The following is a 27998-nucleotide window of genomic DNA, read 5'->3' as shown; positions in this document are numbered from 1 at the left end:
CGTATCCCGCTATGTGCACTTGGAGCGTGAAACGAACCTTTAGGCTTGATAAAGGCAACGAAACAACATTTTTTATTGTACATTAAAGATTCACGGAGACTCGACGGGAGGTTCCGAGTATCATGTGTTTATTGTTTGAGCTGCAGGCGGAGTCTTCCTCCCGCGGGCGGTTACTAAAGTTGTCCAGCCTGCGACTAGCTGCTAGCATCACAAGCTAGCTGTCAAGATCCGCTGCTAACTTGCTGCAGAAGTTCTGTCTCTGGAACTCACCTGAAGGTAAGAACATCCTCTATTTAACGCTGTCTTCTCATGAACATAACAAGACTTTTTTATGTTATTTACTCGTTGTTATTAAGTATTATTAATATTGTTAGGTTGAATTATGTTTGATACTTTTCTCGTCACCTTCACTTCTAATGATCTTGAAACGCAATAACGAAAATAAACTTAAAAAAAAAGTTTAATTTCTCGTATTAAAGAGCAGAAAAGCAAAACAATATATAGTTTGACATTTCACCTGGTGAACTTTGTCCGACTTTGGTGAACGTTCTAAGTTCAAGTCGTGATAAAGACACGTCAATGAATGAGCTTTTAACGATGTATTTTAAAAATAATACATTTTTAATTGATGTGGGATTTATAGGCAACTTTTGTTGACTAGTTAAACTTTTGTATCTATTTTTGTTAGAAATTACATTATTATTATTATTACAGTATTTTAATTCATTTCCCTTTTTTTTTTTTTCTAATTTTCAGTTATTTTTTACAGATAAAAACCGTTTCAGCCTGAAACCCTTGAAGCAAACAATATTTACAATTAGATCAGGATAATGTCTTGCATGTCCTTTTCTTGCAGTAAACTGTTTATTTATCCTTTTACTTGTTCAGGCTTTTCCTTGATTTTCTGGAACTCCTGTTGTGTTATCAGTTTTATCTTGACCTTTAAAATATATACTTTATTGAATATTGTTTTGATTGTTTAAGTGCTTTGTGACCCTGGTCTGGAAAAGTGCTATATAAATAAAAATTACTTACTTACTTACTTTCCATAAGTGCCATGTTTTATTTACCTAGAGCCAAAGGTGATTATTATTGTTTTACCACAATATAAATAAACCTTCATGTCCGTATGTGGAAGTATTTCTGGGTCATCGGAATATTTAATGTTTGAATTTAACCTTTCGAATGTTGAAATGTAGTTTTATTTTCTTCAACAGAAATTTCATAATTTGTAAAATTACATTTTTTTTGTTTTTATCATTAATAAAAGAATGAATAAAAATTTCTAATATTTTCAATACTAATGCATTTTTTAACACATACAATAATATAAAAATACATTTACTAAATAGTAATACAATAAAGTATAACCATTTAAACTAAATATACAAATATTGGTATAATGGAGCCACCCTTAAACTAAATATTAAACTAATAAGTTAGTCATTCTAATTTCAATAATTAAAAAATAATTCTATTTTTTTTTAAATAATTTTTGTTACATTATATTTTTCTTTACATTCAAATTTGGTTTGTGGCACAATTATACAAAAATCTGAAAGTTGAATTTAAATGTTTATGAATTAAAGAACATTTAATTTCGAAAATGTATTTTTGAAATATTAGAATTAAAATTTCAAACTTTAATTTAAAATAAAATTTGGTCTTTTTTTTTCTTCTTTTTAATTCAACTATTAGAAAGAAAAATAATTTAAATATACAAATGATTGAATTAAATTATTCAATAGAAAAATGCAACCCTTAAATATAAAAATGTTGATTTCAATTGTTCATAAAAAATAAATATGCTTAAAATGACAACATTTAAATAAAAATAAAAACGCAACTCTTTAGTATTCCTCCATACATATCAGTGTTATTTTTCTGTGTACATTTTATTTTGTGTACCTAAGAAGTCTCCGTCTTGCTTGTTTATTTTCACTTGTTCCCGTAACAGTATTTTTCTAACCAGTAGTTAAGTAACCTAAGGTCCTGCATTTGTTTACATAGTTAAGATTTGCTAAACAGAGTGATAACATTATGTACATATTTATTTTAACGAAAACGTCTCCAGCGATAATACATATTTCTGTGTGTATTTATTCTGGCTATGTTACGATCGAGACAAGAAGGTAAGTAAATACACACTTTCTATTTGTACTCCAGAACTCCTTGACAGTTGAACACAAACTCACAGCCTCAAGTGTTTATTTTACAGTCAGAACAAGTTGTCCATTATTTATTGAGAGTGGACAGTTCCCCCCTCTGGTCATTTAATCAAAAAATAATTATTAACTGAATTGAAGGTATGTTTTAATAATTATGTTTTTCAACTGAAGGTGATAAATTTGACTCATCAGACTGCATTTGCCTCACAATGACATTTTAGAAAAAATGAGTTCTGGCTCTTCATATTGCTCTAATCACCCCAGTCCTTATCTAAAAGCACCCATACACATTCACCTGTTGGCATGGCAACCATGATATGACATGTATGACAAATTCCTCTTTCCAGTGTCTCCGTCATGGCTCTAGCTGGTGTGAGAGTTCTTGAGCTGGCGGGCCTCGCTCCAGCACCGTTCTGTGGGATGATCCTCGCCGACTTTGGAGCCAAAGTAATCCGCGTGGACCGCACCAAAGCCGGGCTGGCGTTGGACCGGCAAGCACGGGGGAAACGGTCCCTGGCCGTTAACCTGAAGTCTCCTGAAGGTGTCGCTGTACTGAAGAAGCTTTGTCTTGAGTCTGACGTCCTGCTGGAGCCCTATCGTAAAGGTCAGCCGCCCCCCTTGCAAGGCTCCGTAGTATAACTGTCCATGGCTCCGTAGTATTACTGTCCATGGCTCCGTAGTATTACTGTGCAAGGCCTTTGTAGTATTACTGTGAAAGGCCTTTGTAGTATTACTGTGCAAGGCCTTTGTAGTATTACTGTGCAAGGCCTTTGTAGTATTACTGAGCAAGGCTAGGTAGTATTACTGAGCAAGGCTCGGTAGTATTACGGAGCAAGGCTCGGTAGTATTACGGAGCAAGGCTCAGTAGTATTACTGTGCAAGGCTCCGTAGTATTATGGAGCAAGGCTCGGTAGTATTACTGTGCAAGGCTCCGTAGTATTACTGTGCAAGGCTCCGTAGTATTACTGTGCAAGGCTCCGTAGTATTACTGAGCAAGGCTCGGTAGTATTACTGTGCAAGGTTCCGTAGTATTACTGTACAAGGCTGCGTAGTATTACTGTGCAAGGCTCCATAGTATTACGGAGCAAGGCTCGGTAGTATTACTGTGCAAGGCTCGGTAGTATTACTGTGCAAGGCTCGGTAGTATTACTGTGCAAGGCTCGGTAGTATTACTGTGCAAGGCTCCGTAGTATTACTGTGCAAGGCTCTGTAGTATTACTGAGCAAGGCTCGGTAGTATTACTGTGCAAGGCTGCGTAGTATTACTGTGCAAGGCTCCGTAGTATTACTGTGCAAGGCTTGGTAGTATAACTGTCCATGGCTCCGTAGTATTACTGTGCAAGGCCTTTGTAGTATTACTGTGCAAGGCCTTTGTAGTATTACTGTGCAAGGCCTTTGTAGTATTACTGAGCAAGGCTAGGTAGTATTACTGAGCAAGGCTCCATAGTATTACGGAGCAAGGCTCGGTAGTATTACGGAGCAAGGCTCGGTAGTATTACTGTGCAAGGCTCCGTAGTATAACTGTCCATGGCTCCGTAGTATTACTGTGCAAGGCTCCGTAGTATTACTGTGCAAGGCTCGGTAGTATTACTGAGCAAGGCTCGGTAGTATTACTGTGCAAGGCTCCGTAGTATTACTGTGCAAGGCTGCGTAGTATTACTGTGCAAGGCTCCGTAGTATTACTGTGCAAGGCTCTGTAGTATTACTGTGCAAGGCTCGGTAGTATTACTGAGCAAGGCTCGGTAGTATTACTGAGCAAGGCTCGGTAGTATTACTGTGCAAGGCTCGATAGTATTACGGAGCAAGGCTCGGTAGTATTACGGAGCAAGGCTCGGTAGTATTACTGTGCAAGGCTCCGTAGTATTACGGAGCAAGGCTCGGTAGTATTACTGTGCAAGGCTCCGTAGTATTACTGTGCAAGGCTCGGTAGTATTACTGAGCAAGGCTCGGTAGTATTACTGTGCAAGGCTCCGTAGTATTACTGTGCAAGGCTGCGTAGTATTACTGTGCAAGGCTCCGTAGTATTACTGTGCAAGGCTCTGTAGTATTACTGTGCAAGGCTCGGTAGTATTACTGAGCAAGGCTCGGTAGTATTACTGAGCAAGGCTCGGTAGTATTACTGTGCAAGGCTCGATAGTATTACTCTGCAAGGCCGTACTGTTACTCTCCAAGGCCGTAGTGTTACTCTGCAAGGCTGTGTACTATTACTACACAGTGCTCAGAAGTATAACTCTGCAAGGCTCCATAGAATTACTTTGCAAGGCTGCGTAGTATTACTCCACCGGGCTCCGCAGTTGTACTCCACAGTGCAGTACAAGTGCTCCATAGTATTACTCTGCGAAGCTCCATAAAATTACTCGGTCGAAGCTCAATAATATTACTACAGAGCCTTAGCCATGTACATACTCTTAGTAACTATGAAGCAACTTTATACTCTGGTGCTTATAATGTTAATAAAATAAACTTGTTCACTGATTTTGCACTTTTTAAAATGAGCATCTTCGTACTAAAGTTGAAAACTCGCACCGTAATCAAAAATATTCTAAATAAAAGTTTTTTTTAACCAATATTTCCTTTACATAACAATAACCAAGTCCAATATCCCACCTGTAGACTCGCAGCTTCCTGCAGCCGTTTCAAAGAAGCCAACAGACCGTGACAGACGATGATTAGAAACAGTTCCACACTCTGACCATTTATTCTGCTGAGAGGCTGAAACCATCACTGTTGCAGAACAAGGTTGATGCTTCTTCCCACCTTTTAATTTAAATTGAACAACTCCAATATGCTGGAAGTAAAACAAGGGCAATGTTTGTTTTCTTTGGTCATTAAAAGGTTTTATTTGTTCAACTACTTGACTTTTTAAAAACTTCTATTGAATATAAATTTGTAAAACTTGTCTTTAATGTCGCCGTGTTTGTTTGTTTTATTTATGTATTTTCTGAATACTTGGGGGAGTATTCAAAGGAAGTAATACTTGAATTGATTTAAATATAGTATCTAACAATTAATCTTACCTCTTAATAGTAAGAATCATCGTGAGGTCAAATTTTATTAATTTACATTTCAAGGTTTTCATCTTTCTTTCTTTTTTTAAAATAAATATCCATTTTTATTTTACCTATAATTGTCTTGATGCAATGGTGGGTAGTTATGTTTCAAATTACTTGTATACTTTTGTTTTTAATCTTTACTTTAAGAAAAAAAAAGACAGCTAAAATGGCCCCAAAAAATAATAAAAGATAAAAAGAATTGTATAAATCAATGAAAATAATCCTACATTGTTAAATTACACTCGGATTGAGAATCAGAAACTTCCATTGCCAGTGTTGTAAAAACATGACAGGAATTGTATTCATTAAAACTGTATTATATTACAAGATAACGCACACAATGAGAAACATAATTGTTCATTATATAAAGTTTTATCTAATTATTCTCAATAAAAGTCATAAAACTATTGAAAAAAAAAGACATGTTAATATGATAAAAAATGCATTTTATTCTGAGTATTTTTTACTTAATGTTTCTAAATTTGTATGTATTTTAACCGTGTACTATTCTGTTGTTTAAGACGCTTTCCAAATATAAACTACTAACTTCTAAATTGAGTGTGAGGCACAAAAAGTACTTTAAAAGGGGGTGGATGGAGATGCAGAGGAAATTATTGCCTAAATCAAAAACATTGGACAAATCATATTCAAAGTTGAACTAGTAATGCATAATAAATAATAAACATCTGCATTAAGCCCTGAGACTGCACTTCTGCCATGATGGATTAAGAACCTTTCTCAGCTGGACCTTGAGTTGTCTTAGAAAAAAAATGATGATTATTAGGATAATCCAGGGTCTACATCCTTGTTTGCTCGTGTTCCTCCCACAGCTCTGCCATAAATGCTACTCGTGTGTCCTGACGTTGTGGTGTTTCTCCTTCATTCGACGAAGGTGTGATGGAGAAGTTGGGCCTCGGGCCAGAGGAGCTGCTGAAGGAGAATCCTGGTCTGATTTATGCCAGATTAACCGGCTATGGACAGAGCGGGCCGTACGCCGCGGAGGCTGGACACGACATCAATTATCTGGCTGTGTCAGGTAATTCCCTCGCCAGCAGCACCGTGAATCTCAAAGACGGGTTTGCCTTCAGGGCGAGATGGATTTCCCCGCATCAGTGATGGACACCGGAGAGAATTTAGTGCCGGACCAGCATCTACAGAGCCCAGAAGTTTACTCGTAGTTCAGGAAAGATGTGTAGTTACACAACATTGATTTCATTTCACTCTGCAAATGTATGTCGTCTATAATCTTTTACATTGCACGGTTCTGATTACACAAGCTTGAGAAATCTGTTACTTAAAACAACCTTGGCTTACTTTTCTTAAGGAGGGCGAACGACACAATGTCGTTGTCATGAACCTGAAAATTAATGAAAGGTAAGACTTTGATAAACAATATACGCGTTTCAAGGCTTTATACGAATGCAATATTATTATGCTTTTTTTAAATGGGTCATTGACCTTCTTTTCATTAGAATAAACTAGTTGGTAAAGTACATTCCACATACAATATAATAATTTAAATTATAATTATATATATAATGAATATTAATTATTCAAGGTGCTGTGATAGACTATTAAACTTTCATAAAAGTTTTTTTTTACCGACCAGAACAGAAATTTCACCTGGAAGAATTTGAGTATGTTTTTATTGTGTGCACCGTCACAAAGAGCCTGAAGATCCTTTACCATATTTAATATTTTCTTCCAAACATGGTATCATCATATTTCGACAGCATAGTATTTCTTCCCAAAAAAATATTTAATTACTTTTCTTCTGGCTTTTAGGTCACATTTTGTTTTTAAAATGGTTCTTCAATGGTTCTTAGTTCTATAACTTGTCTGTAAAACTATATATATTTTTATATTTACAATTAACATACCAAGCCCTAGAGGTGACATGACTGTCATTTTTTTTTTATCTTGTGATACACAAGGAGAACGTCTTTATCACAAACCGGGAGCATCTTCTCCGCTAAAGGAGATCTGCAAAAACCCTAGCCATGACTGAGGACAAGAGGATACATGGACTCCAGCAGCTTTTAAAGCTGATGTTTTGACATGTTTGGGTTTAAAAAAAACGAATGAAAGCAGTTACGACTTCGTCAAGAGTCATGTGGTCTGTAAATTCTGCAACACCAGAGTCAAGTACTGGACAATACTACACATATATACTTGTTACTACAGTATCATAATATATTGTAACGTTTGTAATGAAGACCCACCATATGAAACCTCCTGCAGGAGTGATGTTGTATATTTTCATCCTCCCATACTTGTTTACAGAATGCAGTACTTTCACGTCATAGTAAAAAGTAAAGAGCTGCTAATTTAGCCTTTTACGGCTAACTTTTTCCTTAACTAAACTTGTTTTTATTGGGGAGGGGTCAGTTCACCAGAACACAAAATCCCCACAGCATTAATGCAAAATATTTTTAAATTAAAATGAACTTCATAGTTACTTCAGCTATATCTAATATTCAAAAAGCACAACGTAGCATTTAACACCAATATTTTTTCATGCTGACCCTTTTTGGCGACAGCAGATTATCTCTTGGGGATCAGGATAGTACTGTATACTGGACCAAAAGTTTGGACACACCCTTTAATTGCATGTCTTTTCTTTATTTTCACCACTATCGGGATTGTAGATTCTCACTGAAGGCTTTGAAACTATGAAGGAATGTGTGTGGAATTATATACTCAACAAACATTTTGAAACGACTGAAAACATGTCTTGTATTTTAGTTTTTTCAAAGTGCTCACCTTTTTCTCTGATGTCTACAGACATTTGTCATTCTTTTGCTGACCTTCATAATGCAGTCACCTGAAATGGTTACTTTACACGCGAGTCTTTTCAGTGTTATTTAGTAGAATGGTTTGCCTTATGGTTGGGACCATTAGTTGTGTTGTGCAGAAGCCAGGTTGATACAGCCCTATTGGACAACCTCATAATCCATTTTATGGAAAGAACCAATCGGCTAAGTAAAAAGTGCGGTTCGCCACCATTACTTCAAGAAATTAACATCAGTCTTTGAGTGGGACCAGAAGGTTTGTCTAAACTTTGGGCCAGTATTGTACTTTCTGACTTGGGATTTCCCCAATTATGTTATGGACTCAGAGATCACTGCTCGTGTGGCTGATGTGTTTCTTTTTTGTGAGTTCTTATGCGTTTATTTGCCTCCAGTTTCAACTTTAGGATTATAATGAACGTATGCATCGGAACCCAGTCGTCTGGACTATTGCAACAGTTTGTTTTCATGTCTAAACAAGAAGGATCTGTCTCGCCTGCAGTTGACGCAAAACTCTGCAGCATGAATTCTGAGCCGCTCTAGTAGAAGAACTCAAATTTCTCCAATCCTTAAAACTCTTCACTGGCTGCCAATTTCTTTCAGGATCAACTTTAAAATTCTGGTTTTACTTTCAGATCTATTCATGGTCAGACCTTCCATCAGTGATCTGATCCAGACTTACACCCCAGCTCGGGCTAAGCTTTGGAACGATCTTCCTCTGTGTTTGATGATCTACTGACTCCTTCAAGAAACATCTTAAGACAATTTTCTTCGTGCAGGCTTTTCCTTGATTCTGAGACTCCTGTGTTGTTCTCAGTGTTATCTTGACCTTTTAAGGTTTTTTTTTAATGGAGTATTGTTTTGATTGTTTAAGCGCTTTGTGACCCTGGTCTGGAAAAGCGCTCTACAAATATAAATTACTTACAATTACATGCCCATAGTTAGATTACTGATCCTTTGTTCAGATGTGACAGGATCATTTATCTGAGGGTTTCCTCAGGTCATTAAAAACATAAACAAAAATTAAATCTATTTTTTAGTGAATATTGAGGCATGAAAAAGCATGGACTCTGTTGTTCAGAAGCATTATTATTCACAATTTATTTTACTATATAAACCTATCGATCCAATTTTGTCGGAAGTATGTCAACGGTTGACATGTGGAACCAAATTTGTATCTTATCGGCCGATGCACGACGCCGAAACTTGAAACTTGTTAACATGTGTTTCTGGTCATGCTAGTAAATTGACAATCATTTACCAATATTTAGTTGTTTGGCTAAAAGCTGCTACAATCAATATTTTTTCCAAATTTTCAAGTATAAACCTGATCATTCTCAGGTCAGATCAAAACTAGTACATTGTCAATCTAATTATTGAAATGATTGAGTTTGAAAACTCTGATATTAAGACATTTTAAAAGAGTTTGTTTGAGAGGTGGTAGTACATTTATTCACACCACCAAGTGAAGAGGATTTTATAATTCCCTTTTCTTTTCAAAAGCAAGGCTTGTTTTGGAGGAAGCCTAGGACGTTCTGACCCTCAGGTTAATCGAAGTGAAGAGTTTGTATATTTTACGTAATTTATTCCAACTGATTCCAACTTTTTTTTCCCAAGCTAACATCATTATGCTTGATCAATACGATATGTTTACATTATAATTTAATTGCTTATGTACGTGTTCAATTCCCTTCTTCAAATGCATAGATCCATGGATTGATGTTTTTTTTTCTCATGAAACGTTCAACCAGGATTATCTTGAGCTACAGAGTTGTTGTTTTTTCGACACCTGCTGCTCTTATCTCAGCGGCAGTCGATAGAGGTTTGTTGAAAGAGGTTGTCGGGGGGGTTCTCAAAGTGTCCCCTTCAAACAACGACTGGCGTCTGTACCCTCAGCCAGGATGAAATGGCAGGAAGTACCTCAGTGAAGAAAGGAGGGAGTGAATACGTGGACTGCAAGGGGAATCTAAAGTTTGGTGTTTTTGGCTCCACTGGAGTCTGTTGTTGCCTGATAACTAGCGACAACCACTGGGGTTTTCACTCCGTGTCACAAACGGGAGTCTTCTTCTGGTTTGGTGGAACAAAGTAACATAGAGGTGCAGTTTTCTTGAATATGATGTACAATTGAACATCGTAAAGTGAAAAACACAAGATTGAATACGTCTTTTCTGGCTCCCTGCAATGTTACTTTAGTGTCGTTGAACCTTCATGAGCATGTATGGTACATCCCATGACGAGATAAGGGCTCTCATTTCTGTGTCTCTCAGTACTTTGTTAAAAAAAAAAACAATGGGTCAAAAGTGGTAAAAGTGTGTAAATTTACACGCAGTTTTGGACGTCATGGCTTTTCCTGATTCATGAAGCACCTCAGATCTGATCGTGAAAACTATGTATGACGATGAATCCCGTTTGATGGTTCATCGAGAAGACGATAATTGGTTAATTCCCGCCCGTGAATAGACATTGACCAACATGCACTTGTCAGACAATGGGTAAACAAAGGGAGCTAAACTAACTTTTCTAAAGAAGAGATTGAAAGTATTTTGAGTAAAGTGGAGTTAAAAAAAGAAAAGTTTTCTTCTTTAGTGTAGTTATAGCGGGAACAGGCAAAGCACAAGTCTACCGTTAATCATCCTAATGTCCTATCGGAGTATATATATATATATATATATACATATACATATACTCTGATAGGACATACCAGAGTACATCTATATATAAGTCTATATATATACATACACACAGTTCCATTTCATGCTTGTCCATGCCACTCTGAACCTATTTCATGTCCATGTGTAAGTGCATAAACGCACACGCACACACTGTCATTAAATGATGCACAATGTGCTTTACAAAAAAACCCTCACATCATTGTAAATATATAAACTTCCAACATGTGTGTTGGAGTTTCGCATTAGTTACTCATAAATGTCAACTTGAGACAGGAAAAACACATAAAAACCTGCAATCAGTCGAGCCAGGCCTCTTTTATAAAAGAAGCTTCAAATCGCTTCTCAGAATAATCAAAGCTTTTATTCATCCTGCCTTCCGTGCTCATCACCACAGCGGGCTTTTATAAAAGAATCTAACATTATACAGTCAAACTCTTTCATGGATTTTTCTCATTTAGATAGAGAGGAATTACCGAAGCTAAGAAAAGTTGTCACAAGCACGGCCCAGTAGGACTTCTTTGATCAATGGTCACTGTTGCAGGTCTTCTGTCCCGGCTGGGTCGGAGTGGAGAGAAGCCTTACGCTCCACTGAACCTACTGGCTGACTTTGCTGGTGGCGGCCTTACCTGTGCCATGGGGATCGTGCTGGCGCTGCTGGAGCGAACAAAGTCAGGAAAAGGACAGATTGTTGACGCAAGCATGGTGAGTCAAAAACTGCCAACTTGGCCTTTCTTGCATTATGAAAGTGATGACTCAATATCACTTAATCTTCTATAAAGAGCAGGTGGTTAAAACAGCTTTTAATCCAAATATTTTCTAGTAATTATTCTACCCAGGCGGTTAACATATGAATGATTTAGTTAATTTACTTAAAACCCTCAATATGTCTGACATTAGAAGTTGTCTGCATCAATAATAATGTGATTCATCTTGTCTTTTTTATTGACCAGTGCAAGAGTTGCTGTTATCTCCGCTATAATCTCTGCTTTGATAATCACTCCAAAGTTCAGCGGCACCGTCTTTGTTCACTGTAGAATGTTTGTTGAAACACTCGTTGTTACACTTTTGTACATATCTTGGCATGTTTGACTCTATATAATGACTTTATATCATGACGTTATATTATGATGTTATATTATCATATTATAATAGCAGTGTATATGTTTATTTTGACTTTTTATCTGCTGGTATATCTATTGTGCAGAGCTTCCCCTCTCTTTCAATTCAAAAAGCATTTTTCAAAGATAATTTCTTGTATATTCTATCAGCATATAAAAATAAATAACATCAATAAAATAGGTTAGGTAGAACTTTATTGATTGAAATTTGTTTTTTTTCCAATTAGACACAGCAATACAGACGATTATTCATAAAATTAAAAATAAGAAAAAGAACGAAGAGAAATAAAAAGAAAGAACAAGATCAGTGGTTCTTAACCTGGGTTTGATCGAACTCTAGGGGTTCAGTGAGTCGGTCTCAGGGGTTCCGGACACGCCCGAATTATCGTCTAAATTTGTGATGACACACCGGGCTTGGCCATCACTGGCTGCAGATGATCACGCTTCACTGTTTGGCCAATCAGTGCTGCGGGGAATTTACTGCGCCCAGTAGTCAACGTGCGACTGTCGTGATAGTACGTCGTGTGATTTCTTTGTTCATATTTGAATCCATACTAACTATGTTGGGAAAAAGAAAAAAGTGGTCGGACGAATATGTACAACATGGATTCACACGTATACGGAATGTGATGGGAGTGAGCGTCATACCACATACTTTGCAACAGCAAGTTGAGCAACTCTAGTCTCGCACCAGCAAAACTAAAGGAACACTTCTTGAGCTGCAAGGAGACGGGGAATACAGAAACGTATCATATACATATTTATGTCTTGAATTTAAAAAAAATCATATTTTATTTTTCACTAAAGAGGGGTTCGGTGAATGCGCATATTAAACTGGTGGTTCGGTACCTTCAACAAGGTTAAGAACCACTGAACAAGATAAAACAATCTATGTCTAAAGATAAAGAACATAGATCAAAGACAAAGGATACAAAGATTAACATAGAATAGAATGTCAAGATACTTTCGCTCCACTCCTGCCCTCGAACTCAAAATTGTACAATCTAATAGCCCGAGGAATGAATGTGTCCCTGAGTCTATTAGTGTAGCATCATGGGAGGAGCATTCATGCTCAATCTTCTTCTCTGCTCACTGATGACAGTGTTCAGAGGATGACTGTCATCATCCATGATTGACAGTAGTTTCCAGTAGTGCAGTGATCTCCTCTCAGCAACTGTCACCAGTGAGTCCAGCTTCAACCACAGAGTCAGCCCTCCTGATCAACCTGTCCAACCTGTTGACACTTCTCTTGGACACATTTCCACCCCAACACACCACAGCATAGAACAGGACACTGGCCACCACAGACTGGTAGAACATGCAAAGGAGCTTCTTGCAGATGTTGAAAGCCTCCTCAGAAAGTACAGTCTACTCTGAACTTTCTTATATACATGGTCTGTGTTGCAGGACCAGTTTACTGTCCAGCCACACACCGAGGTACTTATAGTTGTGAACTATCTCCACCTCGTCACCTCTGATGGACACTGGACGTGGCTTTGTCCTGGACCTCCCGAAGGCATAGACCAGCTCCTTGGTCTTTGAGGTGTTCAGCTGCAAGTGGTTCCTCTCACTCCAGTCCACAAAGTCACGTATCAGACTCCTATACTCATCTTCGCTGTTGTCCCTGATGCATCCAACAATGGCAGTGTCGTCAGCAACTTCTGGACGAGACTTGGCTCTGAGTTGTAGCAGAAGTCTGAAGTGTAGATGGTGAAGAGGAGAGGGGCCAGTACTGTCCCCTGAGGTGCCCCTGTACTGCACACCACAGTGTCAGACGTGATGTCCTTCAGCCTGACATACTGTGGTCGATCAGTGAGATAGTCCGTAATCCAGGAGACCAGACCAGGGTCCACAAACATCCGTGTCAATTTGTCCTGGAGCAGAGTGGGCTGGATGGTGTTGAAGGCACCAGAAAAGTCCAGGAACAGGATCCTCACTGAACCGCTTCCTGTATCCAGGTGGGAGTAGGTCCGATGCAGGAGGCAGCACTCGGAGGAATGTAGACACACAGCGTGATCACGTGACTGAACATAAATGAAAAATAATAGTGAGAGCCAAAACAACAATCACCCAGAACAAATCAAACATTTGGCGCTGCACAACAATATGTGGCTGGTCTTCTATCACGATCATAAATGAGAATTTCAAAACTAGTTTTGAAGACAGTCGGACATTTCTGCACCTGAGTCAGTCAGATTCCCGCTGGAGTCTCATCATATGAGGGTTCATAGCAGTTCAGCTGCAAATCTCTCTTGTTGTTATCACAGTTATTGATCATCCTTTATTCATACGAGGTGAAAAATCATGACCATGTTGTGAAGTTATTACTTTATAAAGTTTACCCCTGTCTGAAATCTGGGCGAACAAGGGCTTACGTGAGCTGTGTCTATTATTAAAGGCTTTACTCCTCCTCCAAGGAGCTGTAATCATGCCCCGCTTTGTTTATACAACAGGTCTCTTGGAGGTGAAGACTTTGGGGATTGATGACGCACTGTGACTAACCTCCATGCTTCACCAATCACAGCAGAGTAGGTGTGGTTATGGTCAACAAGATTTCATCTCAGTGGGCGGAGCTTAAGATAATTTACTGATGAGTACAATAGACTGAAGTAGAAGTTGTTTTATAGACAACAAAACACACGCACATACACACATTAGTTGAACTTTAAGTGTTAGTTGGTCTTTTTGTACCACCTCATTGCTGGGCCCCTAGACTCTCATCTTCTGCCCATGCATGTACATATTATGAGACATGGTTCAACTTTATATCAATGGAAACTGTCTCAAACTACCAACAAATCTTGAATAAATAACCTGAAAAGCTGAAATTGGCTTTCTTTCCAAAATATGGACGTTGACTTTTATTGCTGCAGGCTCGGCTCCAATATTGAAAACGATATGAATATATTTCAAGGTTGACGAATACCAAAGTTGTGGCGCTTGCAAACTTATTTTTCACACATACACTGGCCTGTAAACCTGTTTAATAAGCAAGACTACCTGCAGATGCTGCGGGTCAGCAGTTCATAAGAGCTCGTGCTGTCCATTTGCTTTCCCTCTTTTATTAAATTGAGACTTAAAGCTGGCAGTGATCCTGAAAGTCACTTTTCATCATAGCCGTAAGATTCATTAAAATACACCAGAGAGTTATAACCTGACATTTCTTTATATAACCGGAAGGATTGAAACTAAATCATGGGATAAACCTCTCGAGTGCTTCCAGACAAATTAGCAAAAACATCTGTTTTATTAATCTCTGTGAAAATGACAGAAGCCTGGAGAGTGAAGATGACTGCCAAGCAGCTCATTTTAATCAATGATTTGATTCCCCAACAATTTTGCTTTACTTCATTTAAAATCAAATTCTTGATTTGACCTGGTCTCCGGTGAGCATCATGCCGGGAAACGTTCAAGTGCTGTCGGAATGTCTGAGTTGGCGAGCCATCTTTGGAATCTGTCTTAACAACCCCTTAACAAATCTACATGGAAGTTGTTTTTATTTGATGGAAAGTTTATTCAAACCAGGGTGTCGTTTATTTTTCCTTTGCAAATTATCCTGAAAGCCAAGGAGTGCGAAAAATCCTTTTTTTTGAACATAATTCAAATCGGTTCAGAAGCTTTCAGAGTTGTTTTGATAATACAAATACAAATGGACAACATTATCACCAAACTCTTTAAAAGAAAGTTATTTTGTTACTAAGAAATGCAATTAATCAACATCAATAAAGTTATATTTATCAATCCATTTTGATTTTTAAGTGAACGTCTGTCCCAAAGTGTTAAGAGAAATCATTTGAATGTCAAAGCACATTGGTTGACGATCAGCTTTTTATTTTTTTTTAAACATAAAACCAACATAAGTGTCCAGATAATTTTTAATTTCCTACGCCCTAAAATGGGTTTCTCTTGGCGTCACCATGTGGTCACGGAATTACGCGTCTCAGCGTGAAATGAAAGTACCACTTTTCATCATCACAACCTCTTTCGCTTTCCACCACTCTTTTTTCTTTCTCATCTGCTCTTCCTACCTCCAGGTCTCACACTGTTGTAAGAAGAAAGAAAGAGATAAAAATGTAATTCTATGACGGCAACCGGTGCGTAACATCCTCTCGACTGAGGGTTCTGCTTCCATTGCCACCAGCTGCTGCTGCTTTGTGAGTTTCCGCAGTTAACGTTGATCACATTAGTAAATGGATCTTTTATTCAACTTTTCGTTCCCATTACAAGTTTGTTGCTCGCCAAAGGTTCAATCAGGGAATGCAGGAAACTTCAATCATTCTAATGAAGTCATCGATGTGTTATTCTGCTGACTCACCTCTTGTCTCTTGCTTTAATGGTAGATTGAATTTGAGATTTTGCTTTTATCCCAATTTATTCCAAACATCTTTTGAGTGGTACTGGAATTATACTTCCCTGGTCATTTTTTCATTGATATGAAGTTGTTGCCTTCAAAAGGCTATAAAAGTGTTTACAAAATGTGTGAAGATGAGTGTGAGTCTTTCTAAAAAGATGTTTTCATGGTTATAACGATTTTCATGAAAGCACTGGTGACCTTGACGGGGAATGAAAAAAACAACAACTAATGGCAGAGATGAAGAGTTCCCACTAAATACATCTGTTAAAGAGATAGTCCACCCATAATTCAAACTTCACTTATTTTCTACTCACCCTCATGTCAACTCAGTGTTTTTTATTTTTATAGAGAAATCTGTCTCGGTATTCTTTGTTCAAAACACTTAAAAACATCCAAATACCTCCAAACTGTCCCTCTTGTACTGAAGCCTTTGAAGCAGCATGAACAATTGCTCTGAAAAGAGTCTTCCTGGCATATCCAAGCAAAACTTGTGAGGAAATATTTATGTGAATACGTATTTTCATCCGAGGACAAAAGGCTCGGAGCGACACGAGCTAAAATATTGTGTTGACAATTGAAAAGGAAAGTAATCGTGGCTTACAAAATGAAAACGATACCAAAATACTTGCACGTCTATCTTCAAAATGTCAGCGAGAAACAATGCTCACAAGGATTTGGCTATTTAAATGACTATAACCTTGATCTGAAGTCCATCATCTTCTGAATCATCAAAATGGCAACAGTACCACCAAAACAACTAACAGAATCTAGTGCACCTGCATTAAGAGTGAAAAAGTATTTTGCTTTAACTTCATTTTAAAAGAAATCTAAAGGCAAGAAACTAGATCTTTTCAATGATATATGATGAACGTTAAAGATTAAAATCACTAAATCCTACAGTTATAAAATCCAAACAAAATCAGGCGACCTGGGTATAGTTGCATTGCAGAAACCGAAGGAATAAGACATTGAAGTAGATAATAAAACTCTCCACTAATGATGTTTGCTGTGCAGCATTCAGGAGTAGATTTTATCTCCTAATTCAGACGGAACATTATCAAAATCTCTTCTAAAGGTTGCCCTTAAAAAAAAATTACGGCACATTTGTTTGCGTGGGTTTCCTCCCATGGACCAAAACCATACAAAGGCTGATGGAATTTTGAATGTGTCCCATTGCTTGATTCTTAATGATGCTCATTAGAAGAACAACTTACCAAAGTATCCACACCTTGAGTACCGATACTTTAGAATTGTACCATATCTGATGCAAACGGTTATAACTAGAGCAAAAAGAGCTTTAGTTTCTGTGCCTCATCTCAGTTCAGGTGTCGTTTTCCGTCATTGTAGATTTTGTCTAAAATAAAAACATTCAACGTGTCAAAGCGCTTTGTGACCCTGGTCTAGAAAGGCGCTATATAAATAGAGATCATTATTATTATTATTATTATTATTATTATGTATTTATAAATATAAACATTAAAGTGACTCGCAGACACTTTATCCAAGTTAATCCAATGTAAATCAGTGTTTGTTTTGTGGCTAAAGTCTTATTTTAGGTATGTTTTGTTTGATAACATTTTTTTATTTTATAAATGTCAGTTTAACTTACATTTTTTTCATCAAATATTTCATGAATTCATGCTTTAAGTTGTTTATAAAAACCTAACCTTAACCTTTCAGAGCAATGATTTAAATTCAAAAGAATAATAAACTCAAGAACCCCCCATCACTCAAAAGTAGTGACCATTTAATTTTTTGTTTCTCTTTTATTTGGCAACGTTTATTTCAACTTGCAAAAACTACATCACGGGGCGCAATCCATCTCGGGGACCCGAACCTACTCCCGTAATGCTTTGCCGCCCAGGCGACCAATCGCAGCTTTCAATCACTTTTGCCACCATAGACGTGGAGATTTTAAATGCAGCATTTCAGCGAACAATGAGCCGTCACTAAATTAAGCGGCGTGCAGAAAGGCAGCATAGACTGTTATGAGGGGAAACCTTAAGTAAAGTTGGTGCAGTAATTGGTGCCTCCCACTCTCTGGCTGTGTTGAAGGTTATCTGCTGTTCAAGTCAATCTTCTGTTTAAAACTTGGTGAACAAAGACAAGTCGCTTCCATGTTCCTGACTGCAGCGTGATACAATTGACTTTTATATTCGCTACAAAAAAAAAGCAAGACAGTGAAACTGTTGAAAGTTGTGTAAAAGCGAGAGACTTCTTTATCCATACCAAAAAAAAAAGAAGTGTCTCTCCTAATCTTTGCATCTTTATCTGAAAATTAAAGAAAGCGAGTTTTGGTAGTTTGTCAGGTTCAAATGTCAGATGCGAGCTTTTCAATGTGTCACAGCCTCTGACTAATTTGTATCAGAAAATGATTATTTTCCAGGGTCAGAAGTCGAGCTGGCTTTTGTCTACAATTGAAAGACGTCTGAATGCCTTGCCATGAAGGGTCGACCAGAGATGTCACCCGCTCAGGTGTCGTCTCAACAGATCAGTCGGAAGTCAGAATTGTTTTTGGTGATTCATTCAAATGTGTTATTGAAGCACCTTGTGTTGAACCCGAGAGGGCGACCTTATTCAAAGTTTTTCTTTCCTTGAAAGTCTACTTCACACACCGTTTTAGGTGGTGAAAGATGTTGGGAGCGATCTGTATTTTTGAAGCAGCGCAACGTAGACGTCGTCCCTCCGGAACAATATATATATTTTTTGTTTAGCTTAGTAACGTGTCAATAATTCAAAGCACAAAACAAACAATATGAAGCCCTTATTTATTCACCTTCACGGCTCTCATTTTCCTATTCTTTCCACCCGGATAACGCGTCACGTCGTCTTGAAACGGCGACGGTGTCGCAACCTTATTAAAAATTCAAACGTCACCTCGACTATTACTTTGAATAGAAATCCACGGTCAATCCCTCCACAACGATCGTAACATTGCGGAATCACTTGAGTTTTTCCTCGTCGACACATGAGAAGATCCAATCTCCGGCCCGATCGTCCCGTCACGCGGTGAGAACAAGGAAGGTTTTTTCTGACATTTGCCGTCATTCCGCCTGGGATTGGCCCTAAATCTTTACAAATGTGAGTCGCACAAACTCTCCTTGGCAGACGCGGCTCCCACTGGAGTCATATTTAGCACGTCTGGTTTCAATATCAATGAAAGAAAGTTATTACCTCAGCCAAGGTTATGTCTTTGCCGGTGCTACTCTGTCGATTAGATTTTGGTGGTGCCCTGAAGTGTCGTCTGGAACTTGATCACTTGTACGGCCACTCAGTTGAGGAGACCAACACAGACACAGACCTATTCATACGATTTGTGCCGGTGGTGACGTACCGTAGCAACATCCCAAGTTTAAAAAAAAAAAGAAGAAAAGTGATGTCATTGGCCCTTGTTGTGTCAGGGTCAAGGTGACCCAAAGGGCGAACGACCTCCCCGTCTCCCATGAATACATATGCGGTGGTGGAGGTCGTTTGACCCAGAGACAACACAAGGGATACTACAAACACTTTTTTGTTTTCAGGCCTTCGGGTCACCTTGACCCTGAGGGAACACAAGGGTTGAATAGTAGATCGTAGTAGAAGTTCTAAATATAAATGGAGTTTCATTTAATCATTTAAGCTGTTTCACAAGACCTCATCAACACATCACCAGTAGATTTTTTGAGGATTTGGATCCAAATCACTGGAGACTTTGGGGAAAGTTTGTTACTTTATTAAAGCAATAAGTTCATTTAAGTGTGTCTTAAAGTGATGTGTGACGGTGTGTGTTTGTACAAAACTCTCTTTTCATTTAAATATTAACCTTAGAAAATGATCTTAAGCTCCGCCCACTGAAAACACTTGGTTTTCTGGAGATTAAATCTTGTTGACCATAACCACACCCACTCTAATGTTATTGGTCAAGCATGGAGGTTTGTCACCGCGCATCTTCAATCCCGTTAGTCTCCATCTCCAAGGGACTCGTTGAATAAACAAAGCAGGCGTGATTACAGCTGGCTGAAGAGCCAAGCCATTATTACGTAGGGACGTGGGGTCAGGGTAGTCAGGTGAGGCAGTGCCTCACCTCTTAATGCGCAATCCATCACAAACTGTGTTGATGCATGCGATTGACGTATCTGTGAATGTCAAAATAATTCTCACAGATACGTTTATATTTGCCTTGGTTTTTCACAGTCTGGCTGATGTCTTTAACCATTAAAGTGTAATGTTCTTAAGGGACTTATTTAGTTTCGCTGATCAGAAATATAACCGCAGTGAATAGACTATCCCACCAAACAGTTCAATATAGACTTTTGGAGAAATTATTTTAATTATATATTTTAAACCATCTTTATCATATGATATTGTCAAAGATGACAGATTTATGTTATAACTGGCAAGGAGGTGAGAAAGTCGGTCTTTTTTTTGTGTGTGAAGAAAGCATATGAGAAATAAAATAACCAGTAGACAATTGAATAAGTTTCCCTTTTGGGTTTATATACTTGTATAACCGACATAGAATAATAATAAATAGTGTCTATATATCAATTATAAAAAGTTATGTTCAAAGATGACATTATCTACAGGTGTTCATGGGTTCGAATCCACAACCTTACGAATGAGAGTTTGGTGCAGTGTAACTCAAAACAAACCTCCAAATTACATTTTATTTCAACACCTTCAGGGACCTTACATTTTCTTTTGTATATGGACCTCCTCAAAGTTTACAGAGTTTTTGACATCTTTTTTCAACAATTCGAAACTGAACAGCAAAATCATCTCCATGCACGACCTCAAAACCTCTCCTTTAATGCCCATCAGTGAGGCAGAGAAGCTTTTGTTGTGGCCCCCATCTGTCTCTGACCTCAACACTGTCCACATCCTCAGTAGAAGCCTCAAGCAAAGGATGATGTTGGGAAGCAGTTCACGTCAAAACAGCAGCTCCCTTTTCTAAAATCCTGCAAAGAAATGTACGCAGAAACTCTTTAGAAAGTATGAAGGATGCAAGAATTGTGAGGGTGTTCTGGAAGAAAAAAGCTTCTTTGTTAACATGTAGCTCGGCCTGTTTAGAGGTTTTGGACCGAATTTTTACTTCTGTAAAACCTGTGAAATGGTTTGAAACCCGTTGCTGTGCAGAACTCAAGCTGAAGACTGAATGTCGGTGTGTGAAAAGAGCGTCCTGGCTGAGGTATGCACTCTCTGATAAAATAAAATAAGGTAGAAAAGCACTCAAACTGTCAAAGGTTTTGAACAGAAAACACTGAGATTCCACAGAGTTTTGCGTGAGAGCCAAACATGTGATCATGCAGAGCTGAGTGTCGTCGTAATTGCAGTTAATTGTACACGTGGAAGCTGTTGATGCATCCGAGGATCATCGCTATCGTGTGTTAGCAGTGACAGGACGTGTGATTTGCGTGGCTGTTATAGAGCATGTGTCAGAGAACGGTGAAAACGGGACTCGGGGTTCGTCTGAACTGATGCGATGAGTTGAACACTTCTGTCAGAGAGGAAGAGGATCAGCGCTCTCAGAGCCCTGGGCTACAGTTTATCTGTCTGGCCACAGGGCAGAACTGTAAATCACCTTGTTTTCCGCTCGGCTGGTTCCACTTCTCTGCTCTTTTTTTTTTTTTTCCTGCATCTGAAGAAAGACACTGGGGTTGAAACTCTCAATTACTTTGATCTTCATGTTGACAACACGGTGCAGAAGTCTTGGAGTTTAAATTGCCATTGTGTATTTCGTAAGGTGTTCAGGGATCAAAGGTGTTTTCCGGTCTCTGCGGATCTAAATGGAGAATTGATTTGAAGGTTAACAAGTGGCTGAGTAAGACGGACTCGGAAACATCTCGAGAGATCTGCTTAGAAGTTCAACATGATGGAGGTATTGTGGCGTTCATATCTCGTAGTCATGGAGAAGCTGAATCACATCAACATTGAATTGGTTCTAATAACTGTAACTTGATAAGAGGTAACACGTATGGTTAGAAAAAAAGCTACATTTAAATTGAAGGCAGGAACACAAAAACAACATGAACCCATAAACAACGATGTGCAACAACAAACATGAATAAATAAAGTATGTAAAAATCATTGCGCAGTTTATATTCATGCATATATAAAAAAAATGTTAGTTTAGATATTTGTTAAATACTTCAAGAGTGAAAAGAAAAGAGATTTAATTTGTTTGGATTCATTTGTTATATTTTATTAATGGAGGTTTTTTTTGATGCTTAAGATCCTTTTTTCTTCCATGTTCCTCAAGGGACTCCATTTAAAAAAAATATATGATACACCTGTGTATGTCAATATTATTTTCTTGTTACTCTACCAATATTGAACAGCACTCTATCGATTTTATTATTATTTATTATTTTTACATTCCAAATCATATTTAAAATTCTTTCATAGTTATTTTATTAGCCAAAGGAATAATGAAATCCTGCGAGATCCCGGCGATGACTGAGTACAAGAGGATACAGTCGACTCGGGTTGCTTTTAAAGCTGAGGTTTGGACATGTTTGGTTTTTTACTTCTATTGGTAAAATGAACAGATAGTGGAACAATAACAAGATGTCACTAAAATTCCATGTCCCCTAAAACAAATCCCCAAAATGATGTCTATAAAAATATATCGTAACGATGAGCTGAAGATTTTGTATCAAATCGCATCGTGAGATGATTGTATCGCTACAGGCCCAGCATACATTACTCCAGAAAAGTTAAATAAATTTCATGGTATTATGGTTTCCCACAAAGTCAGCGGAATTGTCTCTTTAGTTCTTTAGTGTTGCCATGTATACATTTAAAAATTTTATATATATAAAATATTTTTCCATAAAGTAGTTCCACAGTTGCACTTTGGATCCATACATTCTAGAACCGATCTCTTTTGAACCCCTTGTATAACCATGACCTGGAGGACTGAGAGCCCTCACAGACGACAGCGGTTATCTTTTTATAGTCGTTTGTCAAAAAATCACATTGATTGTTCAGGCTTCGAATTTAAACTTTTTAAGGTCAAGGCAAGTGTTGCTTTTAAGAGGAGCATACATTTTAGGTCACCAAAGCAAGTTGGAACATATCTTTCGAAGTAGGGGGCACCAAAGCAAATGTGTGTGTGTGTATATATATATATATATATATATATATATATTGTAGAGGAAATGATAAACAAAAATGTAAAACACCGTGCAAATATCATTCTATCAATATTATCGTTTTCATTAGCGGCTTGTATTCTATGTTTACAAAAAGTATACAAATCCACGTATTTTACACACTTGAGGCCTATCGCACAAAAGGAGGATTTAGACATCCAGGATAAGTAAGTAAGCTGGGCTGGATGAATCCAAAACAATAGCGTCCAGGGTTACTTGGTTGCACAAAGGCCAGGATGAGCAGACACGGATTCATTCATTCAACCAGACCCTGCGATCGATCACAGATTCACTGATGCACTGAGACAACAAGAGCAACAAAACGTCCTTTAAGAAGCCTATGAAGAACTCCAAGACAAAATTTTCAAAAAGGAAACATTACTTGGTATAATTCTGAGTCAGACCATGTTCATATTTGTCTCATGCTTCTAAACTCACTTTAAAGCTATAGGAAAAGAATTTCATTTTTCTTTCATGGCTTGATGGGCTAGTGGTATGAAGGCTTTCAGTGCCTGAACCATTGAGCGTTATCCCCGACATGTGATGTAATTGTGGCCTGCATGAGGAAGAAGAGCGCCCCCTACAGTGCCATCACTGATAGACCGGGACAATGCTACCGTCTTCCCGGATGATGACAGCGGTCGGCTGGTCTGAGACCAGTATTTGTTGATTATTTTCGTTAAGTTGAGAACTTAATATGGTCTGCACTGGTAAATTAATTTGTTATTTTTCATTGATTTGATTGAGTTGTTAGTGTCATTGTATACAGGCCTACATGGAGGCTCCTGCATCCTTGTCGGGCCCTTTCTTATGCAACTTATGGGACTGCAGTTTTGCTTTGGTTAATCCTTAAATAAAGTAACATGTTACTCTTCGCGTATCTATATGGTTTGTGTATAGTCTGTGGAAAAGATGATCAGTTAAATGATCCCACATGTTTTAATATTTACAGAGGGTTGAATGTTTTAAAGTGTGTAGTGTAATAAATATTGATTTGTGGTGACTTCGGACTGAGATAAAGGTTGAGATCATATAGATCCTGGAACTTAGCCTTGTCTGGAGCAGGCTCACTCCACAGAATAAATCTCCATGGCAACTGATGTCAAAACATATCCAACGTTCTTTTATCCCGCTTTGTGCAACGGGACCACAGAGAAGTTGAGCCAGGATCACCAAGATGGCCCGGCTTAATCCCTTATCCTACTTTTGTGCAATAGGCCTTTGGCCGCCGACGGCAACGGATCAAAATAAACACACATGAACAACATCGACAGGTTCATGAACTGGCGAGTTTCGAGGGCAAACAAACCACTTAATACGTTAAACTCTGCATTTAAACAATGAAATGAACCTAAAAAAAAAGTTGTGTATTTACTCGGCATGTTTAAAGCTCTTTGCCTGACCTCCACCGGACACCTTCACCTCCTTCGAGACGCAAATGTGTCACTCAGAACTGCTCGACTGTTTCCGTCATCAGTTGACCTTTGACACAAGCTTCCAAAATGGCTCGGCGTGTCGTTTACCTTTCGCCGTTAGACATTGAACAGTTGAAAAGTCGGGACGATTTTTATGACGTTCATTCGACGAAACGATTATGCTACTAGTGTTTATTAACGAGTTAAAAAGCCAAGGGCGGTCACCGCAAGTCGTTACCGTAAACACGGGTTCATTTTTCAGGGCATTACGGCAAGTGCGTAGGACGGTCACGGCAAGTTACGTGGTTGCCGCGGTGAAATTTCGAAACCCTGATCGTTGACTCACTCCAGGAAGTTGAAAAGATTAAATCTCTTCATTTTTCTCACTTCCCATAATGCAATTCTTCATCAGGATCCTTTTTTTTTCATACAGCAGAAAAGTTTTGTCTATCTAGTGCAGAATTATTGATCTTCATTGATTTTCTACCGCTTTATCCCTTACCGGGGTCATGGGGAGCCTATCCAAGTATCGAAGGACGAGAGGCAGGGGACACCCTGGACAGGAGGCCAGTCTGACGCAGGGCACACAAGGACAGACAACAATTCACACACACATACTCATACCAATGGAAAAATCTCAACCCGCTGTATGTTTTTCCCTCTGTATGTTTCTGGGAGGAAACCGGAGTGCCCGGAGTAAACCCTCGCAACACGGGGAGAACGTACGAACACACAGAAAGGTTGGCTCGGCCCGGAATCAAACCAGCAACCATCTTGCTGTGAGGCGACTGCGCTCACCGCTGTTGATACTCTTGATACTATTTAATCGTTGCTATTTTTAACAATGTACCGACAATATTCGGACTGTTCAAGGACACCGGAGAAAACCCTCATTTCCCGAAGCAATGTTCAGGGTATCAATAAAGTTCTGTAGCCACGCGAGCACATGGAGAACATGGAGAACATGGAGAACATGGAGAACATGGAGAACATGGAGAACATGGAGAACATGGAGAACATGGAGAACTCCACGCAGAACTACGTTGAATTATTGAGTATGTTTTCTCTTCACGCCTCAGGTGGAAGGAGCCGCGTACGTGGGTTCCTTCATATGGAAGTCCCGGAGCATCGGCATGTGGGCGAGTCCCCGGGGAGAGAACATGTTGGACGGCGGCGCTCCTTTCTACGATACCTACCAAACTTCGGATGGAAAGCACGTGGCCGTGGGCGCCATCGAGCCGCAGTTCTACGCCAAGCTCCTCGTGGGTCAGTGTTTACGGATTTTAAACATGTTTCTCAAACGTAAAAGACCAACTTATGTGCCTGAAGAATTCTGCTTTAATATTATAATAAAGAAAACATTGTTTTTTACAAATATTTATACACAAAAAAAGCAAGTATTTTGGTCGTTAAATTCTCTGAAGGTAACATTAAATGCTGGGAAAATGCAGATGAAAAGTTCAACAGAGATTTAAACAATTAAATGACAATGTTTTACTTCAGTCAAAAAAAATCCACAAAGAATGTTCCTGTTGCTACAGTGACTTTATAACTGTGTATTGTTTTTGATTGTTTAAGCGCCTTGTGACCCTGGTCTAGAAAGATCTTTACAAATAACCTTTACTTACTTACCTACGTACGTACTTATGTACTTACTTACATACGTACTCACTTACTAACGTACTTACGTACGTACGTACGTCAGTAAGTACATAAGTAGTACTCACTTACGTACGTATGTACTTGCTTACTTACGTACTTACTTACGTAGGTACGTACTTACTTTTGTTCGTTCGTACGTACGTACGTACGTACGTACGTACGTACGTGCTAACTTATTTACTTACTTATGTACGTATGTAAAACAAATACAAAACAAAAAAACAATAATAATTAATAACAAAATATAAAATATTTAAAGGAAGAAAAATCAAAGATTTTTTAATCGTTTTTTTAGTTTTTATATTAAAAGGTAGATTTTTTCCTAATAATAATAATAATAATAATAATAATAATAATGCTTGGAAGTGTGGAAATTATACTTTGCTAAATTACAAAATGTTATATTTAATTTGAAAGACAAGAATTTGAGAAATGATTACATTCATTTTTTTTTTAAATTCTGTTTAAATGGTTTTAATCAAACTATTTAATAAAGAAATTGAATTGAATTAAATTATTTTAAAAAAAAACCTTTAAATGTTAAAATAAATCCTTCAATATTACGATATACTTCCATAGATGTCAGAAACATCTCTACACACGTTTTATAGTCTAGCTGTGATCTCATGATGGCCTCATAAATACTGTCAAAGGACCACATGTGGCCCCTCATGTGGCCCCTCATGTGGCCCCTCGTGTGGCCCCTCGTGTGGCCCCTCGTGTGGCCCCTCATGTGGACCCTCATGTGGCCCCTCGTGTGGCCCCTCATGTGGCCCCTCGTGTGGCCCCTCGTGTGGCCCCTCATGTGGACCCGCCTGTGGCCCCTCGTGTGGCCCCTCATGTGGCCCCTTGTGTGGCCCCGCCTGTGGCCCCGCCCGGGACCATACATCGATCCAGCTGTGCTGTAAAAGTTTTGAAATGTAAATCTCTCCACCCCAGGCCAGAAACGCTGCCTCCTGATTGGTTCACTGAGCCGTTTGATTTCAGCTCAATTATTCATGGCAGCTCAGGTTCATCTTGTAATCTTGTGAACCGCGTGAGGACATTATTGACGATGGATTATTCATGAATTCAAAAGAATTACAAAGAGATGAAAAGGAGCAAAAATAATTAACAAACATGTCAATCATGAGCTAATATTATAGTTAAACTTGCACCCGAACTTCGTTCCTCCTCGCAGGCTTGGAATTGGACTCGCACCCTCTGCCTCCGCAGATGAGCTCCACGGATTGGCCAGAACTGAGACGGATCTTCACGGAACGCTTCGCCTCCAAGACCCAGGACGAGTGGTGCCGGATCTTCGAAGGGACGGACGCCTGCGTGACGCCGGTCCTGACCTTCCAGCAGGTCGGCTCGCACCCGCACAACCAGCAACGACAGTCTTTCATCAAGGACGGCGACGGCGAGGAGAGTCCTCGGCCCGCCCCGGTTCTCTCGCGGACCCCGGCCCGGCCCTGCGTCGCTCCCGACCCCAACATGGGCGAACACACGGTCCAGGTGTTGCAGGAGTTCGGCTTCGGAAACCAGGAGATTAAACGGATGTTAGCGGCGGGTGTTGTGGAGAGCAGCGTCAGTAAGTCTCACCTGTGAGTGACAATAAAACAAGAATACACAACAAGATATATGTGTAGTATT

General features: G+C 38.8%; 1 protein-coding gene across 1 annotated transcript; it reads left to right on the top strand.

Moving 5' to 3' along the window:
* Positions 1–46: 46 nt before the first annotated feature.
* On the top strand, positions 47–27983 carry LOC148079144 (alpha-methylacyl-CoA racemase-like). Its single transcript, XM_087790618.1, has 6 exons — positions 47–276; positions 2516–2772; positions 6113–6256; positions 11223–11383; positions 25781–25967; positions 27544–27983. The coding sequence occupies exons 2-6, from the start codon at positions 2526–2528 to the stop codon at positions 27951–27953; spliced, it is 1149 nt and encodes a 382-aa protein (XP_087646744.1). The 5' UTR covers positions 47–276; positions 2516–2525; the 3' UTR covers positions 27954–27983.
* The last annotated feature ends 15 nt before the right edge of the window (positions 27984–27998 follow it).

Source organism: Callionymus lyra, chromosome 5, assembly GCF_982586985.1.
Source record: "Callionymus lyra chromosome 5, fCalLyr1.hap1.1, whole genome shotgun sequence".
NCBI lineage: Eukaryota > Metazoa > Chordata > Actinopteri > Syngnathiformes > Callionymidae > Callionymus > Callionymus lyra.
This window is presented reverse-complemented; position numbering and strand designations above follow the sequence as displayed.